We start from the raw sequence: 12,881 nt of genomic DNA on the forward strand, positions 1-12,881 counted from the left end.
GCTTCTAAACAACTGGAATATTTTGGGACGTAAAGGACATGCCCATCAAAAAGGAAGCCTCAGCTGGAGCTTTTATTCGATATTAATCGACTTCCATGCATTTGAAAATGTCATGATATTATATGTTTTTACTCCCATTGAGATGCTATCGATAAGCGCTCTTAGCTCACTTGGGAGAGCGCCAGACTGAAGTCCAACTTCGGCCTAAATCATCTGTGCGGTGTATCTGGAGGCACTGTGTTCGATCCACAGAGAGCGCATTTCTTTTGCTTTTGCACCGTTTTTGCTCACCGAGAGATTCTTTCCTTTTTGCTGCCGGGCCTAAGTCACATAAAGGCGCTGAGGATTCGTTCGCTCTTGAGTTTGTGAGCACTATTGCAATGTGCGATGAACTACGACACCGATTTGGGGGCAGCATTTCCGAAAGCAATCTACAAAAGCCACCGCAGTAGCTTTAGTCTTGTCGATGCTTGGGCTGTGAAACAAGGAGTTTTCATCGAGTTATACACTATCCCAATGTACAGCATTAACTTTAACAGCACCACGGACTCTAATCAAAGGGTTGCAAACAATATCATATCCCTCATCGGAGACCGCGGTTCAGACAACGTACTCAGTAGAGCTTCGATTCTGGACACGGATGGGTTCGTTCAGCTTGAACATACGTCTAATAGCTACGGGTGTATACGCATGAGATCTTCACAGCTCTGATGATCAAGTGGGCGCTCATTATCACTGATGTTTTCCCTCCTGCGGCTGGCTACATGGCACTATTCATAACTGCTGAATTCTCGTGTATGCATCGACGCATAGTCCTCAAAGCCCGCGCACCCTTTCTGAGATGGGGTAGCCGCTACTCAGAGAAACCAGACGGAAATAGACTTCAGTAGGCCGTTTCCGCATGAGCCTCTTAAGGTACTCTTAGAATCAAGCCAGCCTGGACGAACGCCCCCAACCTAACTACGGCTGGCCATGCTTCAAAGATCCGGCAAGCATTACAACCTATGAGGTAGACCGTACACCTCTCCCGGCAACCTGTTCCGGATGCTGGAGGGCACTGCCCCAGTGCCCTTGGCCGATGGAAAGGCTCCGAGGGTAGTATAAGAGTGTCGCAGAGGCTACATATGAATAGCTACACCTGAGTGCATGCTGCTTAGTGGGTAGAGGAGCTCCGCCTTCTTCGTATCAAATAGATCTGTAAGGCCTTACCAAGGGCATGCGGCTTCCAGTCCGCCGCCGGTTATCCAACAAGAGATCAAAAGGACCCAGACGCACGCGGCCTCTCAGCCTCCGTGCTCGAGCGTCGAGGTTTCATCGGTCCTCACGTTGCAGAGAAACACTCATGTTCAAAGAGAGACGGGACGCGTATGCCCATCCCTAGTTGATCAATCGCTGAGTAGCTTGGGAGATGGATATCCAACTCTGAGGGAGTATGGTAAGGTAGCAGCGGACGTCAAGAATAGCACAGAGGAAGTTGAAGAGTAAGACCGGCTCAATTCAAAAGTGTAGATGCTGTATAAAGGACGTCTTCATCGCTGCTCTCTTCCCATTATCAGACAGCATCACCTTCAGAAAGCACATCTTAGCACTCAATCAGACTCCCGCCCACAGCTCTTCCAATATCTAAATCACATCCCAATTCCCGAATCTTTTCAGAAAATCCTCCCGCCAAAATGGTCAAGCTTACCTACCTTTCCGCAGCTCTCATCGCCGCTGCCATGAATCTCGTCCCAGCGGCTCATGCCAGTCCTGCTGGTTTGACCGCCACGATGGACGTCAAAGCAGAGCCCACCGGCCTCGATCAGAACTTCGTCGAGGTCAACGCCGTCATCCACGCTTTCACTGATTTGGGCGCCCACCGCGCGGTGTTCACACTATTCCCGGAACAGTGTCAGACCCTTCCCGGCGCAGCCGCTGAAATCTGCTGGAGGAAGAGTGCAAACTTCCGTGGTGAGTAGAGATACTCAGCCTGTTATGATTTAAAGACAGTCCGCCAGGACCCAGAGTGGTAACGGAACAATATACTAATAAAGTGATGATAGTCACGGCCTATAGGCGCAACTTCGACGGTACTTGCAATTGCACCACAGCGCCATTTGAGTTGAAGCGGGAGGATCACCGCTACGATGTTCAGGCCTACCCTTGCATTCAGGGTGTGTACTAGGGTAGTCTTCGTGCTAGACAAACTCATTCTCTGAGAGGCGGCTTTAGGGACATGTTGGAGTAGAGGAGAAGCGGAGCTGTAGCTGGAGAGTGATGGGAAGGTTCTACAGGATACTGGCTGAGCCAGGCGCTCATTTGCAACAAGTTGTATTTTCGCGTGCTTTTATATTGCTTCTGCGCTTTCTTTTTATCCACTCTCTTGCCTGACTAGTCTGGTCCAATTAGTTATCAGTATCGCGTTGCTATGACTTTGCTTTCCAGCTGTGTGAAGCTTGCTGAAACCAATGACAAACTAAGAGGACCATCTGGACGTAATCGTGTCATGAACTGTGCGCATGGTTGTGAGATTAGGAGTGTCTAGGTGCTGTTGGTTTGCAGCTGGAGCGGCAGGGCGGCCAAGGGCCATTTGAAAAGCCTGTTGCCGTGTCTTAGCTACTAGCTTTTTCGATACCAAATCCGCGATTAAGCTGGACTTATGATCATATCAAGGTTAAGGACGAGACCGATTCTGTGCTATGGAAAGCATGGGACGGTTAGCAGTTCACTTCCTTCTTACATTAATCACTCGAGGTACCATCGATCCACGAATTAGTCTTGTTCAGAATCTACCTGGATGTCCAAGCAAAGCTTCAATCCGGCAACGGATTTTTTTTTGCTGACTTCGAGCGGGAGACGTTGATTTTGTCCCAGCTTGGCAAGCTGAGGCAAGACAGCGCTAAGACTTGCAAACCATTGACTGGACCACAGCGTCCTATGCACTACACTTGACGGCTTGATAAATGCACCCTATGTGGCGCATAATGCTATTTGCAGGAGCTGGAGAAGTAAGATCAGGACAGTTGTCGGCCCGTTTCTTCGGGGATCCTTAGTTACAACTACACTGTTTATGAAGGCGTGGAAAAATGACAGTCAAGAGTCACGCGCGTCCAAAACGCTAGAAGTTCGAACCGAGCAAGCATCTGTATTCTCCATGAGGAATTGGGATGAGGCTTTATTCGACCAATCCGTTCATCAGAGAGCGCTACAAACGAGCTACAACTCATCCCTCTTGCCCAGCCTCTGCGGCGGATCCTCCCACATCCTCTTCTTCGGATTCGCTGGCCTGTCCCCCCGCTTCTCCAGCACCGTTCCATCGCCCCTGACCGTTACTTTCTCCTCGCTGCTAGCTTCCCTCGTGTCATCCTTTGGCGTAGCGTCTCCTGCCTGATCCCGCTGCTCTTGACTCGCCTCTGCCATATCCCCTATCTGCTCATAGAGGCTCCCCTCAGAACCCTCCTGCTGTCCCTGCTGCTGGCGTCCCTGATCAGCCATCTTTGCCCCGTATCCGCCGCCTCCTGCGCGGATATACGGCCCCTGACCCTGCGTGCGCTGGAAAACTGGCGGACGGCCTGTAGCACTCGGCTGAATTCTGAGACTGGTACTAGGCTGTGTAACTGCTGTAGACGTTGCTCGGCCAGTCAAGCCGATGCTGCCCAACACAAAGAAGAAAAAGCGATACGAGAGCTTGATCGGCAACCAAACAAACCACCACAGCGGCCCGTACAGAAACCGGCGATACACCAGCCAAATGATTGTGGTCAGCAGGATATAGAACGCAGTCTCAAGGTACCACGTATCGCTCTTCTGGCTCTTCAGCAGCGTCCCCAGCAGGTTCCTGCTAGTCGCTAAGATGTTGTCGAGGCTGCTATACCGCTCCTTGAGCTCCTTGAGTGCCGCGCTCGATTGCTCCAACGTCTCGTGCGCGAAGCGGCTGCGCGTGAGCTCGGACTGGAGCGTGCTGTGCAGGCGGCGCAGGGAGGCTGTTACGTCGCTTGAGGCCTGGAGCTCGAGTTGCTCGGCTGTAAGGTTTTCTTTGTTGTTGGCGCGGCGGCGGGAGGTGGAGACTGTATCGGCGGCACCGGAGGTGAGGTTCGCGAAGAGGAGTTCGCGCTCTTTGCGCTGGGCGGCTTCGGCGGAGCGTTTGGCGGTTAGTTGGGCGCGGCGGAAGTGTTCTCGTGCGCTGGGATGTGTGAGCTGCGATGCTGAGGTGGGAACTGGGGCACGCTATGGGGATAAATACGCTTTGAGGTCTTCGCCCAACCGCGCTACTTGGACGCTGATTCTGCTTCTTTCTCTGTCTCGCTCGCTGTCTCTCCTGTGCCTCCCGCCAAGCGGTTCTACAGATGTGAAGTCCTCAGCCTCCTGCTTCAGGAGCTCAAATTCCTGCTCCTGCTGCCGTAGACTCTCGTGGATCTCGGAGCTTAGTTCGACTCGTACGTCGTCGCCGTCCCCGTTAAGGGCAGTGGATCCGGGCTGGAATGTAAGTTTGGATAGGCGCTGGATGAGCTGAAGGGTCGATTTGTTGGCTTCTGAGAGGGCGTCTAGGCGGCTGAGGAGCGACTGGGTGCTCATTGTTGGCTTTGGAAAGCTGGTGTTGCGAGGTGTCGCGTATGACATCGGTTTCCTCGTCGGCGAAAATTGACGCCGATGTGGATCGTGACAATGGAGAAAGTCAAGATTGAGAGAGCTCCCTAGCAATCCGGTATCTCGCGATTCTCGCCTCAAGTGAAGCAGTTCAATTTAGATGATCGCGGTATAAAACGTACGCATACCCAAACCTGAGCAACTCAAAACTCAGACTGACCCACCTTCCAGCTCGGCGCGCATCTCCCATATCCTCCACCAGTGCTTCCTCTTCCCCCCAGAAGACCTCCGCCAAACCTCCGCCGCCATGATAACCAAATTCCTCACCAACGTCTCCACGACCTTCAACCCCTTCTCTCCGCGCGCGAAGACCGCCCGCAACTTCCTCGCGCTCCTGCCACCCAATGCGCGGTCGACGATGAAGGTCGACGTCAAGATGCTGCCGCGGACAAGCAAAGAGCCTATAAGGCTGAGTTTGAAGTTTAGTACGTCGCTTGCATGGCGTTTGTTAGGCGGATGCTTTGGTTATGTGGGACTGTATGGCGCTAGGGCAGTTGCTGACAACAGTGTTTTTTACAGAAGACGGCAAGGAAATGGACCTCGACCTGCAGAAGCTGAAGATTGGGGACGTGGAAGAGGAGGTGAATCGGCATTCAAGAGGGCTGGCTAGGCAGGAAGAGCTGTCAGGGAATTGAGTGGCGCGGTTTCGGAAGCGAGCCGTACATTTCTGGCAGTGCATATTACAATCATGGACCGGGAGCATATTTGCATCGGAGTCAAGCAGGGGATTTTTGGTCATCGCATCATTGGCGTGCTTATGTCTATATCATTGTCAAGCGGCTGTACGCTGTAAACCTATGCCGTTGGTTGCACTACTCCAAGATCGTCTCTATCACATCTACCCGCTCGGAGCGCCAGAAATGAAGAACCACTTGTCGATGCTCGGATCAATCGGAGCAGGGGACTGGTTCTCGCCCTTGGGGATGTTGAGCTTGCTTGGGTCGGCTCGGTCAGGGGAATGAGGAACGGTGGTGTTGGTGCTGTACATTGAGTTAGTATGTGTATCGGAAGATGGGTGCCACAGTCAACTTACAGGGAGATGTCGCCCTTTGGTGTCTTGCCAGTAATCAGCTTCTCCCAGGCTTCAGCGCATTCGCGTACGATATCCATAGCGTATCTACATAGATGTTAGCTTGGGGCTCTGGTGTAACGTTCCGAATTACTCACTTCTTATTTTTGCACTCGCCCGAGAAAGCGAACTGGTTCTCCGGCTTGCCGTCGGGAATCTTGTAGATACGGAACCACTCGTTCGTGGCCCTGAGCAGGCCCGGGAGGTGCCTCTCAACGTCCTCGACATCGTTGAGTTTAGGAGCTAGCGGGTCGTTCACGTCAATGACGATGATCTTCCAGTCTGTCTCCTCCTCGTCCAATAGAGCCATCACGCCGAGGACCTTGACTTGCTTCACCTCACCCGGCTTGGCGACGAGCTCGCCGATCTCGCAGACATCGAGGGGGTCGTTGTCGCCCTTGGCTTTGGTCTCAGGGTGGACAACGTTGGGGTCTTCCCATGTCTGCTTTGTGTCAGGGCTTCCGCAATGTACACAATCGTTGGTGTTCGGTGCTTGTTTAGCCCATTCGTACGCACCTGAGGGAAGGCACCGTAGTTCCACAGATAACCCTTGTGCGGAAAGCAGTTGCGGACAAATCGGAGCTTGCCCTTCTTGATGTCCTGCTTGATGGGATTTAGGGTCTCCTCCTTGGAGATCTGTATGCGTATTGTGTTAGTTGATCATCATCCTGCTGTCCAGCTGAGCGTGGCTGGAGGCGACCGGCGGAGGGCAATTCAGATACGGAGCAACTGAATTCACGAACCTCCATCTTAGCATTGGTCCATCTCGGAACCTCGACGATCATGTTGAGGACCGTCTGCTGCTCATTGGCATACAGCGGGATATCGTGGAACGGCGAGAGCGGTTGGCCATCCTTTTCGATGTAGATGCGGTGCTCAAGCGTGTTGGGAGCGCCAACTTTCCTCGCCGTGAATTGGGAGGGGGCCTTGGAGTGGTAGCCCTTTTCGGAGATTGGTAGGGAAGCCATTGTGAAGGTTGACTGGGAAGGTTGGAAATGGCCGGCCAGCTGTTGCGTGCGAGAATGAATTTTGTTGTCGAGGCCCTTGGCGGGAGTGACGCTGGTGGGGTAGCGGGAGGAGCGATTAGGTACCGCCAGCGTAGCAAACGTCTTGGCGGGTCGCCTGTAGGAGACGATCCACCGCTTCGACAGAGCAGCACAATCACCGGTCGAGGCTGGAGGGCTCAAGGTTGCTCGGAGCGAAATCATGCAGAAGAGAATCACGCAATTCAATGGCTTCCGACTACCGATGCAATGGGATGAGGTGACTGCACAGATGGCCGAGGAAGTTTGGATGCAGGGGCCGGGACAAAAGGAGCTACATCTGATTCGCTTAAATAATATAGCAAAACGGGTATCGCAAAGTCAATACAGCCGATGGGGACGCCAAAACCCCGCGAACATAGCAGCGCATTCATCCTGCTCTTGTTGCCCGTCGGGCACAGTTTCCTGCTCGTAAGCAGCCGATTCGCTAACATCAAACCCGATCGTTGCGTGTGCTAATTGCTCCTCAGAGTATCTGCTGTATGACTCTTCCAAACCGGCATACTGTTCTTCATGTCCACCAACAAAATCATCGTAGATCTCTTCATCCAGCTGATCGTGATGCATGCTTCCCATGATGTCCGCCCCTTCCGGTAAGGTTTCTGCCTGGCGCTCGTCTAAATGCTGCCGTCGGTAAAGATTCGGATACATTGACGAGTCTGGCGTAACCACCGGCGCTCGCTGTAGAGGGAGACGCAGTGGGAAGCCTTGTGGATGTGTAGCCCTCGAACTCGTCTCGGCATTTGGAACCATCCTCTCTTCGTTCGGCCGCTCTTCAAGCTGAGACAGGGGCGCCGCCTGGTCTTGTCGTATCGCTACAGCATCGTCGCACTCTCGCAGTAACCTCCCTAGTGATGAGTTCGACTCAGGCTCTACGTTCTCTGTGGAGCTCTCATTAACTTCTGTTCTGGTTCTGAGCGTCTGCTGCGGCCGTGGTAACTCTGGTAAGGCACCGATGTTTACACTGGATCTACTCTCAGTCCGCGCAGTGGGAAGCACATGTGGTCTTCGCTGATCTCGTGGAGCTGCGCGACTATTTCTTTTGTGGGATGACGGCATACGAGGACTCCTGTTCTGGGCGTCCCTTGGCGGAATGTGGTTTCGATCAAAAGGATGGGAGGGCGGTACATGTCGGGTCGAACGATCGACTACAGCTGTGTTTATTTCTGGTTGCGCCAGATCTTGCGGTCGAGCAGGCCGCTGCTTCTCCGTAGCCTTGCGCGCTGCTTCGAATGGCTGTACCAATGAGGTGTTGTTCCCCACACCTGTCTGGCTGTGACCATTGTGCCCTGGAGCGCCTGCCTTTCTGTTGATTTGCACAGGTTCGACGTCATGCCGGAAAGGCGGCTGTCGTGGCTCGGCATGTCCGTTTGCTGGAAGCGGGACACTAGGCTGTCTGATAGAGCCCGACCATGAGTAGTAGCTAGCGCTGACTGGCTGGGTACCTCTGCTTCCAAATCCCAAGTATGGTTTCTCTGGGAGCTCAACGGTTGATATTGCAGGATCCGCACTCAGAGAACGGTGTTGCTCATAGTCCTGCGCTGACTTCTGAATCGGATCACGGTGCGAAGGGCGCGGCTTCGAAGGGATGTTTGTGTGCCTATCTGCTAGTGGAGGCCTCTTAGCGGCGAAGTATGCAGAAATATCATCCTGCTTTGCGTGCGCCTGATCCTTCTTTCGCCGTTTCTTGGGCGCTTCGGCGGGCGATTGTTCCTCTGCTGGGTCTCGTCGCTTTTGCAGAAACTTCATCTCGTTGAACGTCAGATCAGGTACTGTTCAGGGGCACGTCAGATGCCGCGTCACGGCACAGTGGATGTTCTTGCATATTCGAGCAACTTACATCCTCGGCCTCTTACCGGCGATGATGCGCGACCCTTTTTGAAGAGTCCAAGATTCTCTCCTGGCTTCATCTAGATAACACAGTCAGCAGGTATGTGAAAGACGGGGCGGCGTGTAACTCCACAGTCAGTCGAGATATGGCGACATTCTTCGCGTGGAAGGTCTGCACTAGACCTGCGCCCGGCTTGTCCTTGGTCCTTCGCTTTGACTTCCGCTTCCTCTTCTTCGAATCCCTCTTTTCCCCCCGATGTTTCCGAGTGCTCTTGGCCTTCTGATCCGGCTTCGGATCGTAGAGGTCGGGCCGGGTCTTGTGGCGAGGTCTGCGCTTGTAGCGGTCCTCTGCAGATTCTTCATCCGAGGAGGATTCTAACTCGCTGGATTGTCCGGACGACGTGAGCTTGCTCGGCGCATGGTCATTGTGGCCCTGGCTTGCAGCCGATATAGGAGGTCGCCGTGGTCGATCGTCTTTGAGAAGCGAGCTGTCCGAAGAAGGCTGTTTCCGGTTGCGCCGCTTCCGACTCGGTTCCTCATCGGCACCGCCATGGGCATGAGGGAATGAAGGAGGATCTAGCCCGTGAGCCGGGGTCTGGTAAGCGGGTGGGATGTTGATTGCCGTCCCTTCAAGCCATCTGTTGATATCCATGGTGGTCCGAGACGGCGGGTTGGGTGAGCCGACGGTCACACTCAACGAATGACTGGTTCCTCACGCCTTGAATGCTTACACCGACTTTCTGATATGAGCAACAGCTGTGATACAGCCTTGACCGAGAGCAGCGGAAGTTTCCAGTACCGTCTTCTGCGCGAGGAGGACTCCTCAGGCTGTGATGAATTACGGTTCCGTGTAACCGCGATTAGTACCGATTCTGGTGATGGCGCTGCAGGCTGAGCATTCTGTCACAAAATGCTTGTAGACACCGCTGTTGGCTCCGTTTCGAGACATGTGTTGATATCTGACTGGAGATGGACGTTGGACGGGACTAGAAAGAGGATAAGGCAGGTCCATCATGTTATTTTTCTCTACGAATGCCCGGTCTTCGCCGTGATCGCTCACAAAAGTAACATCACATTTCGCATCTATAGACGAGGGAAAATCGCGCAGCAGGGCATGCCGTTCGGGACATATGCGTCACAATTATGCTCAGGAAAGGGTTTCCTGGTCGTGAGGAGCCCAGAACGTATGTCCTTGGTCGCGCACGTCGAGCAGTATGTCACAAATAAAAGCCACTTTGATAGCGCAGCTGGCTTTCCTGTGTGGTCTGAAGCAACAAGGAGGGATATGCGTTAATATATGCGATTTGAGAAGGCTACGGTACGACGTGTCTTGCAGCCTTGTCCTTGGCGGCGGATCACCAGCTGGCTCCGCCGTGGCTGAGCTGAGAGCCCTGCGATACGCGCCTAGTCGCGTTATTTAACTTCAACCTGCAGTATCGTAACAGGTTGCGAGACCAGCGTACCGAGCCTTGGGCTGCTTGAACCTACGGTGGGTTTAGACTTTGGGCAGGATATTAGCACCCTCGAACCCCAAGAGTCTGCACAGAGACAGCCAACCGGGGATCTGGGTTGCTCCGCTAGTCTATTTGAGAGATTCAGCTCATCCGCGGTCTATTTGAGCAGGCTGCTGGGCAACTCGCGTGTTTTGTAAGCGCTCTGGATTCATGGCAGTGGAGGTGAGTGTGAGATCCGCCTAGCGACCGATCGTGTCCCAAGAGACGCACGCGCACGAGCCATTTCTGCCCCACAGGTCTGATAATCTTGATAACCTTAAGCGCACTCTGTACGTCCCGCTTGGGCGTCGTTCGAAGCGGTTGGGCACACTCAGCACACAACCGTGATCCTGCTCTGCAAGTCTCGCGCGCGAAGAACTTCGAGCGCGGCCACTCAGGTGCACACAGAGTTCGGCTAGGCAGAGTTGGGCGTGTCAAAGTGGGTGCAGGGGGAAGCCCGCTGCTGCTGTTCTACCTATCAATCTTGGATCCTGCTTTTGGATTGCGCTGGCACGCCCCGGCTAAGAGACCGGTGGCATTGCCGCACGCCTGCTATTGGCCTTATAGGGCCAGCTAGGCGGGGCCCGCATGACTTTGCGAACACGGGATGGCGCGCATCTCTGGCCGTGAAGACCGTCAAATCTGACTGCAAAGGCCCCCGGCCGGGACGACCGTACAAAAAGGCGTGGCTTCCTGGGCGCGGCTTGTTGCTCCCCCAAACCCAAACTCGCCTGGGCCTGATCTCCACCCACAGGATCTTCACCCAGCTGCAACCACAAACGCCCGCTGATAGCAACCGCTTCACCTGACCAACCTGGTTGACCTGTCATCTCTCTTTGGAAGTCGCCCACCTATCGACAGCGTGAGTGCTTCTGCTTTTCACCTAGCGTCCTTCACCGGAGGGGGTCCGCTTGTCCAATCCCTTGGCCGGCTAGAGCCCCGCCATTATTACACTTTCTTTCTTCTTTCCTTCACCACCTCGTCTTGAAAACTCTGACCCGAACAGCCCCAGCGACGAGAGTCACGACAAACTTGATACACGTCACACAGCATCGACTAGATTCATCCACCGGCATCAGCTAGAAGGATTGCGGTTTGCGCCATGTTTGTCTTCACTGTTCACTACCTACAGGCATGCGCCCAGCGCAGGTTTCCTTCATCTGCCGCCGTCTAGTCACGTCCTGCTCTTTCTTTCAAGATCTGAGACTAGACTCCCTTCATGCGTCGCCAGCCGTCGTTTGACACAGAGGACATAAACACTAAGACGTGCGCAGAGCTCCCGGTAACGGCCTTTCAGCAAAATGTCGAAACTATTCATCGGGTGAGTGAAGCTTCACCCAGGATGGCCTTGTTGACGAGAAGACTGACTGAATCATTAGTGGCCTTGCTTGGCACACCGACGACACAACACTCCGCGCCAAGTTCGAAGAATTCGGCCAAGTCGAGGAAGCCGTAAGTCCGGAGCCATCACCGTACATTCCACTCACAGGCGCTCACTCCGTCGCAGATCGTCGTCAAGGACCGCGACACTGGACGCAGCCGCGGCTTTGGCTTCGTGCGCTTTTCCAACGACTCGGAAGCCGATGCCGCCATTCAGTCCATGAACAACGTTGAGTACGTGCACTTTCCACTTCCAGCACAGCAACTGCCGTTTCGAGTCGGCCAGAGAACCGCTACTGGTCCTGGTTGAATCGAAGATCGCCGCTCACGGCTTTATTCGCCCTTTTTCCGTTTGTCCTACATGAACACGTGCCTAACTCATCCGCAGGTTCGACGGTCGCACCATCCGCGTCGACAAGGCCTCCGAGAGTGGTGGCGGAGGAGGGCGTGGTGGTTATGGCGGCGGTCGCGGTGGCGGCGGTGGGTATGGCCGTGGAGGCGGTGGGGGTGGTTATAGCGGCGGCGGTGGCTATGGTATGTTGCTTTCTAACAATTGCTCCTGCCCTTTCTGACATGAGATGCAGGCGGCGGTGGTTACGGCGGCGGTCGCGGAGGTGGCGGAGGCAGTAAGTCATTCCTGCAGCATTCTCCCTACACAACCATGGCCACAGCCGTTGATTTTCCTTATAGGCTATGGCGGAGGCCAATGGCGCAATGACAACCAGCAAGGCGGCGGCGGCTACGGTGGCGGCGGTTACGGCGGCCAGCAACAGGGCGGATACGGCGACCAGAACCAGCAGCAAGGTGGTGGCGGATGGTAGACGGTCATGATCCCGGCAGACTTCGTGAGATGAGAAAAAGCAAGGAACCTTAGAGTGGCCTGACGGAGGGTGACTGTGGCAGTCATACTATGGTTTTCCCCGTTGGTCCTTTACTGACATTCGGGCACATGGCATCTGAGTTTACACGGGACACATCAAATCGGCTTACGGGGTGCTACTACGAGGCTGCAGGCTTGGGCAGCGGGTTGATTGCGGCGGTTCTATCATCATAGCTCTGGGGCATGATACCCAAAATGAGAACACGAGTCTTCCCTTCAGCTTGCGCTTCTCTCTCAGTGTGATACCATCTGTCTGGACACCAACTCTACCTTCTGTAGTCGAGGTAGTAGCAACCGATCTCCCTGCGGTGTCGAGGATCCACCCGACGGATCGTGCAGTGATCTGAAAGCCAAAAATGCCCCGACGCGCAGATCATCCCTCAACTCCTCGCCAAGACCTGTTGGAACCCCGCCTGCCGTGCCGCCCCTGCATTGCATCTCAGGCAGCAGCCATGATCACGGGATTCCCGTCTCTTATGAGCAGAGCAAATCCAGCCATGAGGCTCTTCGCTCTACCTGCGATGTGCTTTCGAGGTCATCTCCTCGAACCCTACTCCGCG

The 12,881-nt window shown here is 54.3% G+C and overlaps 6 protein-coding genes and 1 non-coding gene across 7 annotated transcripts; 4 read left to right on the forward strand and 3 right to left on the reverse strand.

The window, feature by feature from the left end:
• Positions 1–155: 155 nt before the first annotated feature.
• W97_01218 lies at positions 156–260 on the forward strand. The gene has a single exon. It is a non-coding gene; the product is annotated as a tRNA-Phe (tRNA).
• Positions 261–1,673: 1,413 nt separating this feature from the next.
• Positions 1,674–2,164, forward strand: W97_01219 (uncharacterized protein; the record flags this gene model as incomplete). The annotated part of the gene is made up of 2 exons (XM_007779127.1): positions 1,674–1,950; positions 2,043–2,164. The coding sequence occupies 2 exons, from the start codon at positions 1,674–1,676 to the stop codon at positions 2,162–2,164; spliced, it is 399 nt and encodes a 132-aa protein (XP_007777317.1).
• Positions 2,165–3,195: 1,031 nt separating this feature from the next.
• On the reverse strand, positions 3,196–4,554 carry W97_01220 (uncharacterized protein; the record flags this gene model as incomplete). Its single annotated transcript, XM_007779128.1, has 2 exons — positions 3,196–4,162; positions 4,223–4,554. 2 exons carry the CDS (start codon positions 4,552–4,554, stop codon positions 3,196–3,198), a joined length of 1,299 nt encoding a protein of 432 aa, XP_007777318.1.
• A 319-nt stretch (positions 4,555–4,873) lies between these two features.
• Positions 4,874–5,261, forward strand: W97_01221 (uncharacterized protein; the record flags this gene model as incomplete). Its single annotated transcript, XM_007779129.1, has 2 exons — positions 4,874–5,051; positions 5,146–5,261. 2 exons carry the CDS (start codon positions 4,874–4,876, stop codon positions 5,259–5,261), a joined length of 294 nt encoding a protein of 97 aa, XP_007777319.1.
• A 203-nt stretch (positions 5,262–5,464) lies between these two features.
• Positions 5,465–6,663, reverse strand: W97_01222 (inorganic pyrophosphatase; the record flags this gene model as incomplete). The annotated part of the gene is made up of 5 exons (XM_007779130.1): positions 5,465–5,606; positions 5,660–5,743; positions 5,794–6,137; positions 6,212–6,331; positions 6,439–6,663. The coding sequence occupies 5 exons, from the start codon at positions 6,661–6,663 to the stop codon at positions 5,465–5,467; spliced, it is 915 nt and encodes a 304-aa protein (XP_007777320.1).
• Positions 6,664–7,059: 396 nt separating this feature from the next.
• Positions 7,060–9,220, reverse strand: W97_01223 (uncharacterized protein; the record flags this gene model as incomplete). The annotated part of the gene is made up of 3 exons (XM_007779131.1): positions 7,060–8,510; positions 8,579–8,648; positions 8,702–9,220. The coding sequence occupies 3 exons, from the start codon at positions 9,218–9,220 to the stop codon at positions 7,060–7,062; spliced, it is 2,040 nt and encodes a 679-aa protein (XP_007777321.1).
• Positions 9,221–11,362: 2,142 nt separating this feature from the next.
• On the forward strand, positions 11,363–12,262 carry W97_01224 (uncharacterized protein; the record flags this gene model as incomplete). Its single annotated transcript, XM_007779132.1, has 6 exons — positions 11,363–11,382; positions 11,441–11,513; positions 11,569–11,675; positions 11,830–11,975; positions 12,026–12,067; positions 12,132–12,262. The coding sequence occupies 6 exons, from the start codon at positions 11,363–11,365 to the stop codon at positions 12,260–12,262; spliced, it is 519 nt and encodes a 172-aa protein (XP_007777322.1).
• Between the last annotated feature and the right edge of the window lie 619 nt (positions 12,263–12,881).

Source organism: Coniosporium apollinis (genome assembly GCF_000281105.1).
Source record: "Coniosporium apollinis CBS 100218 chromosome Unknown supercont1.4, whole genome shotgun sequence".
In the NCBI taxonomy this organism is placed as follows: Eukaryota; Fungi; Ascomycota; class Dothideomycetes; genus Coniosporium; species Coniosporium apollinis.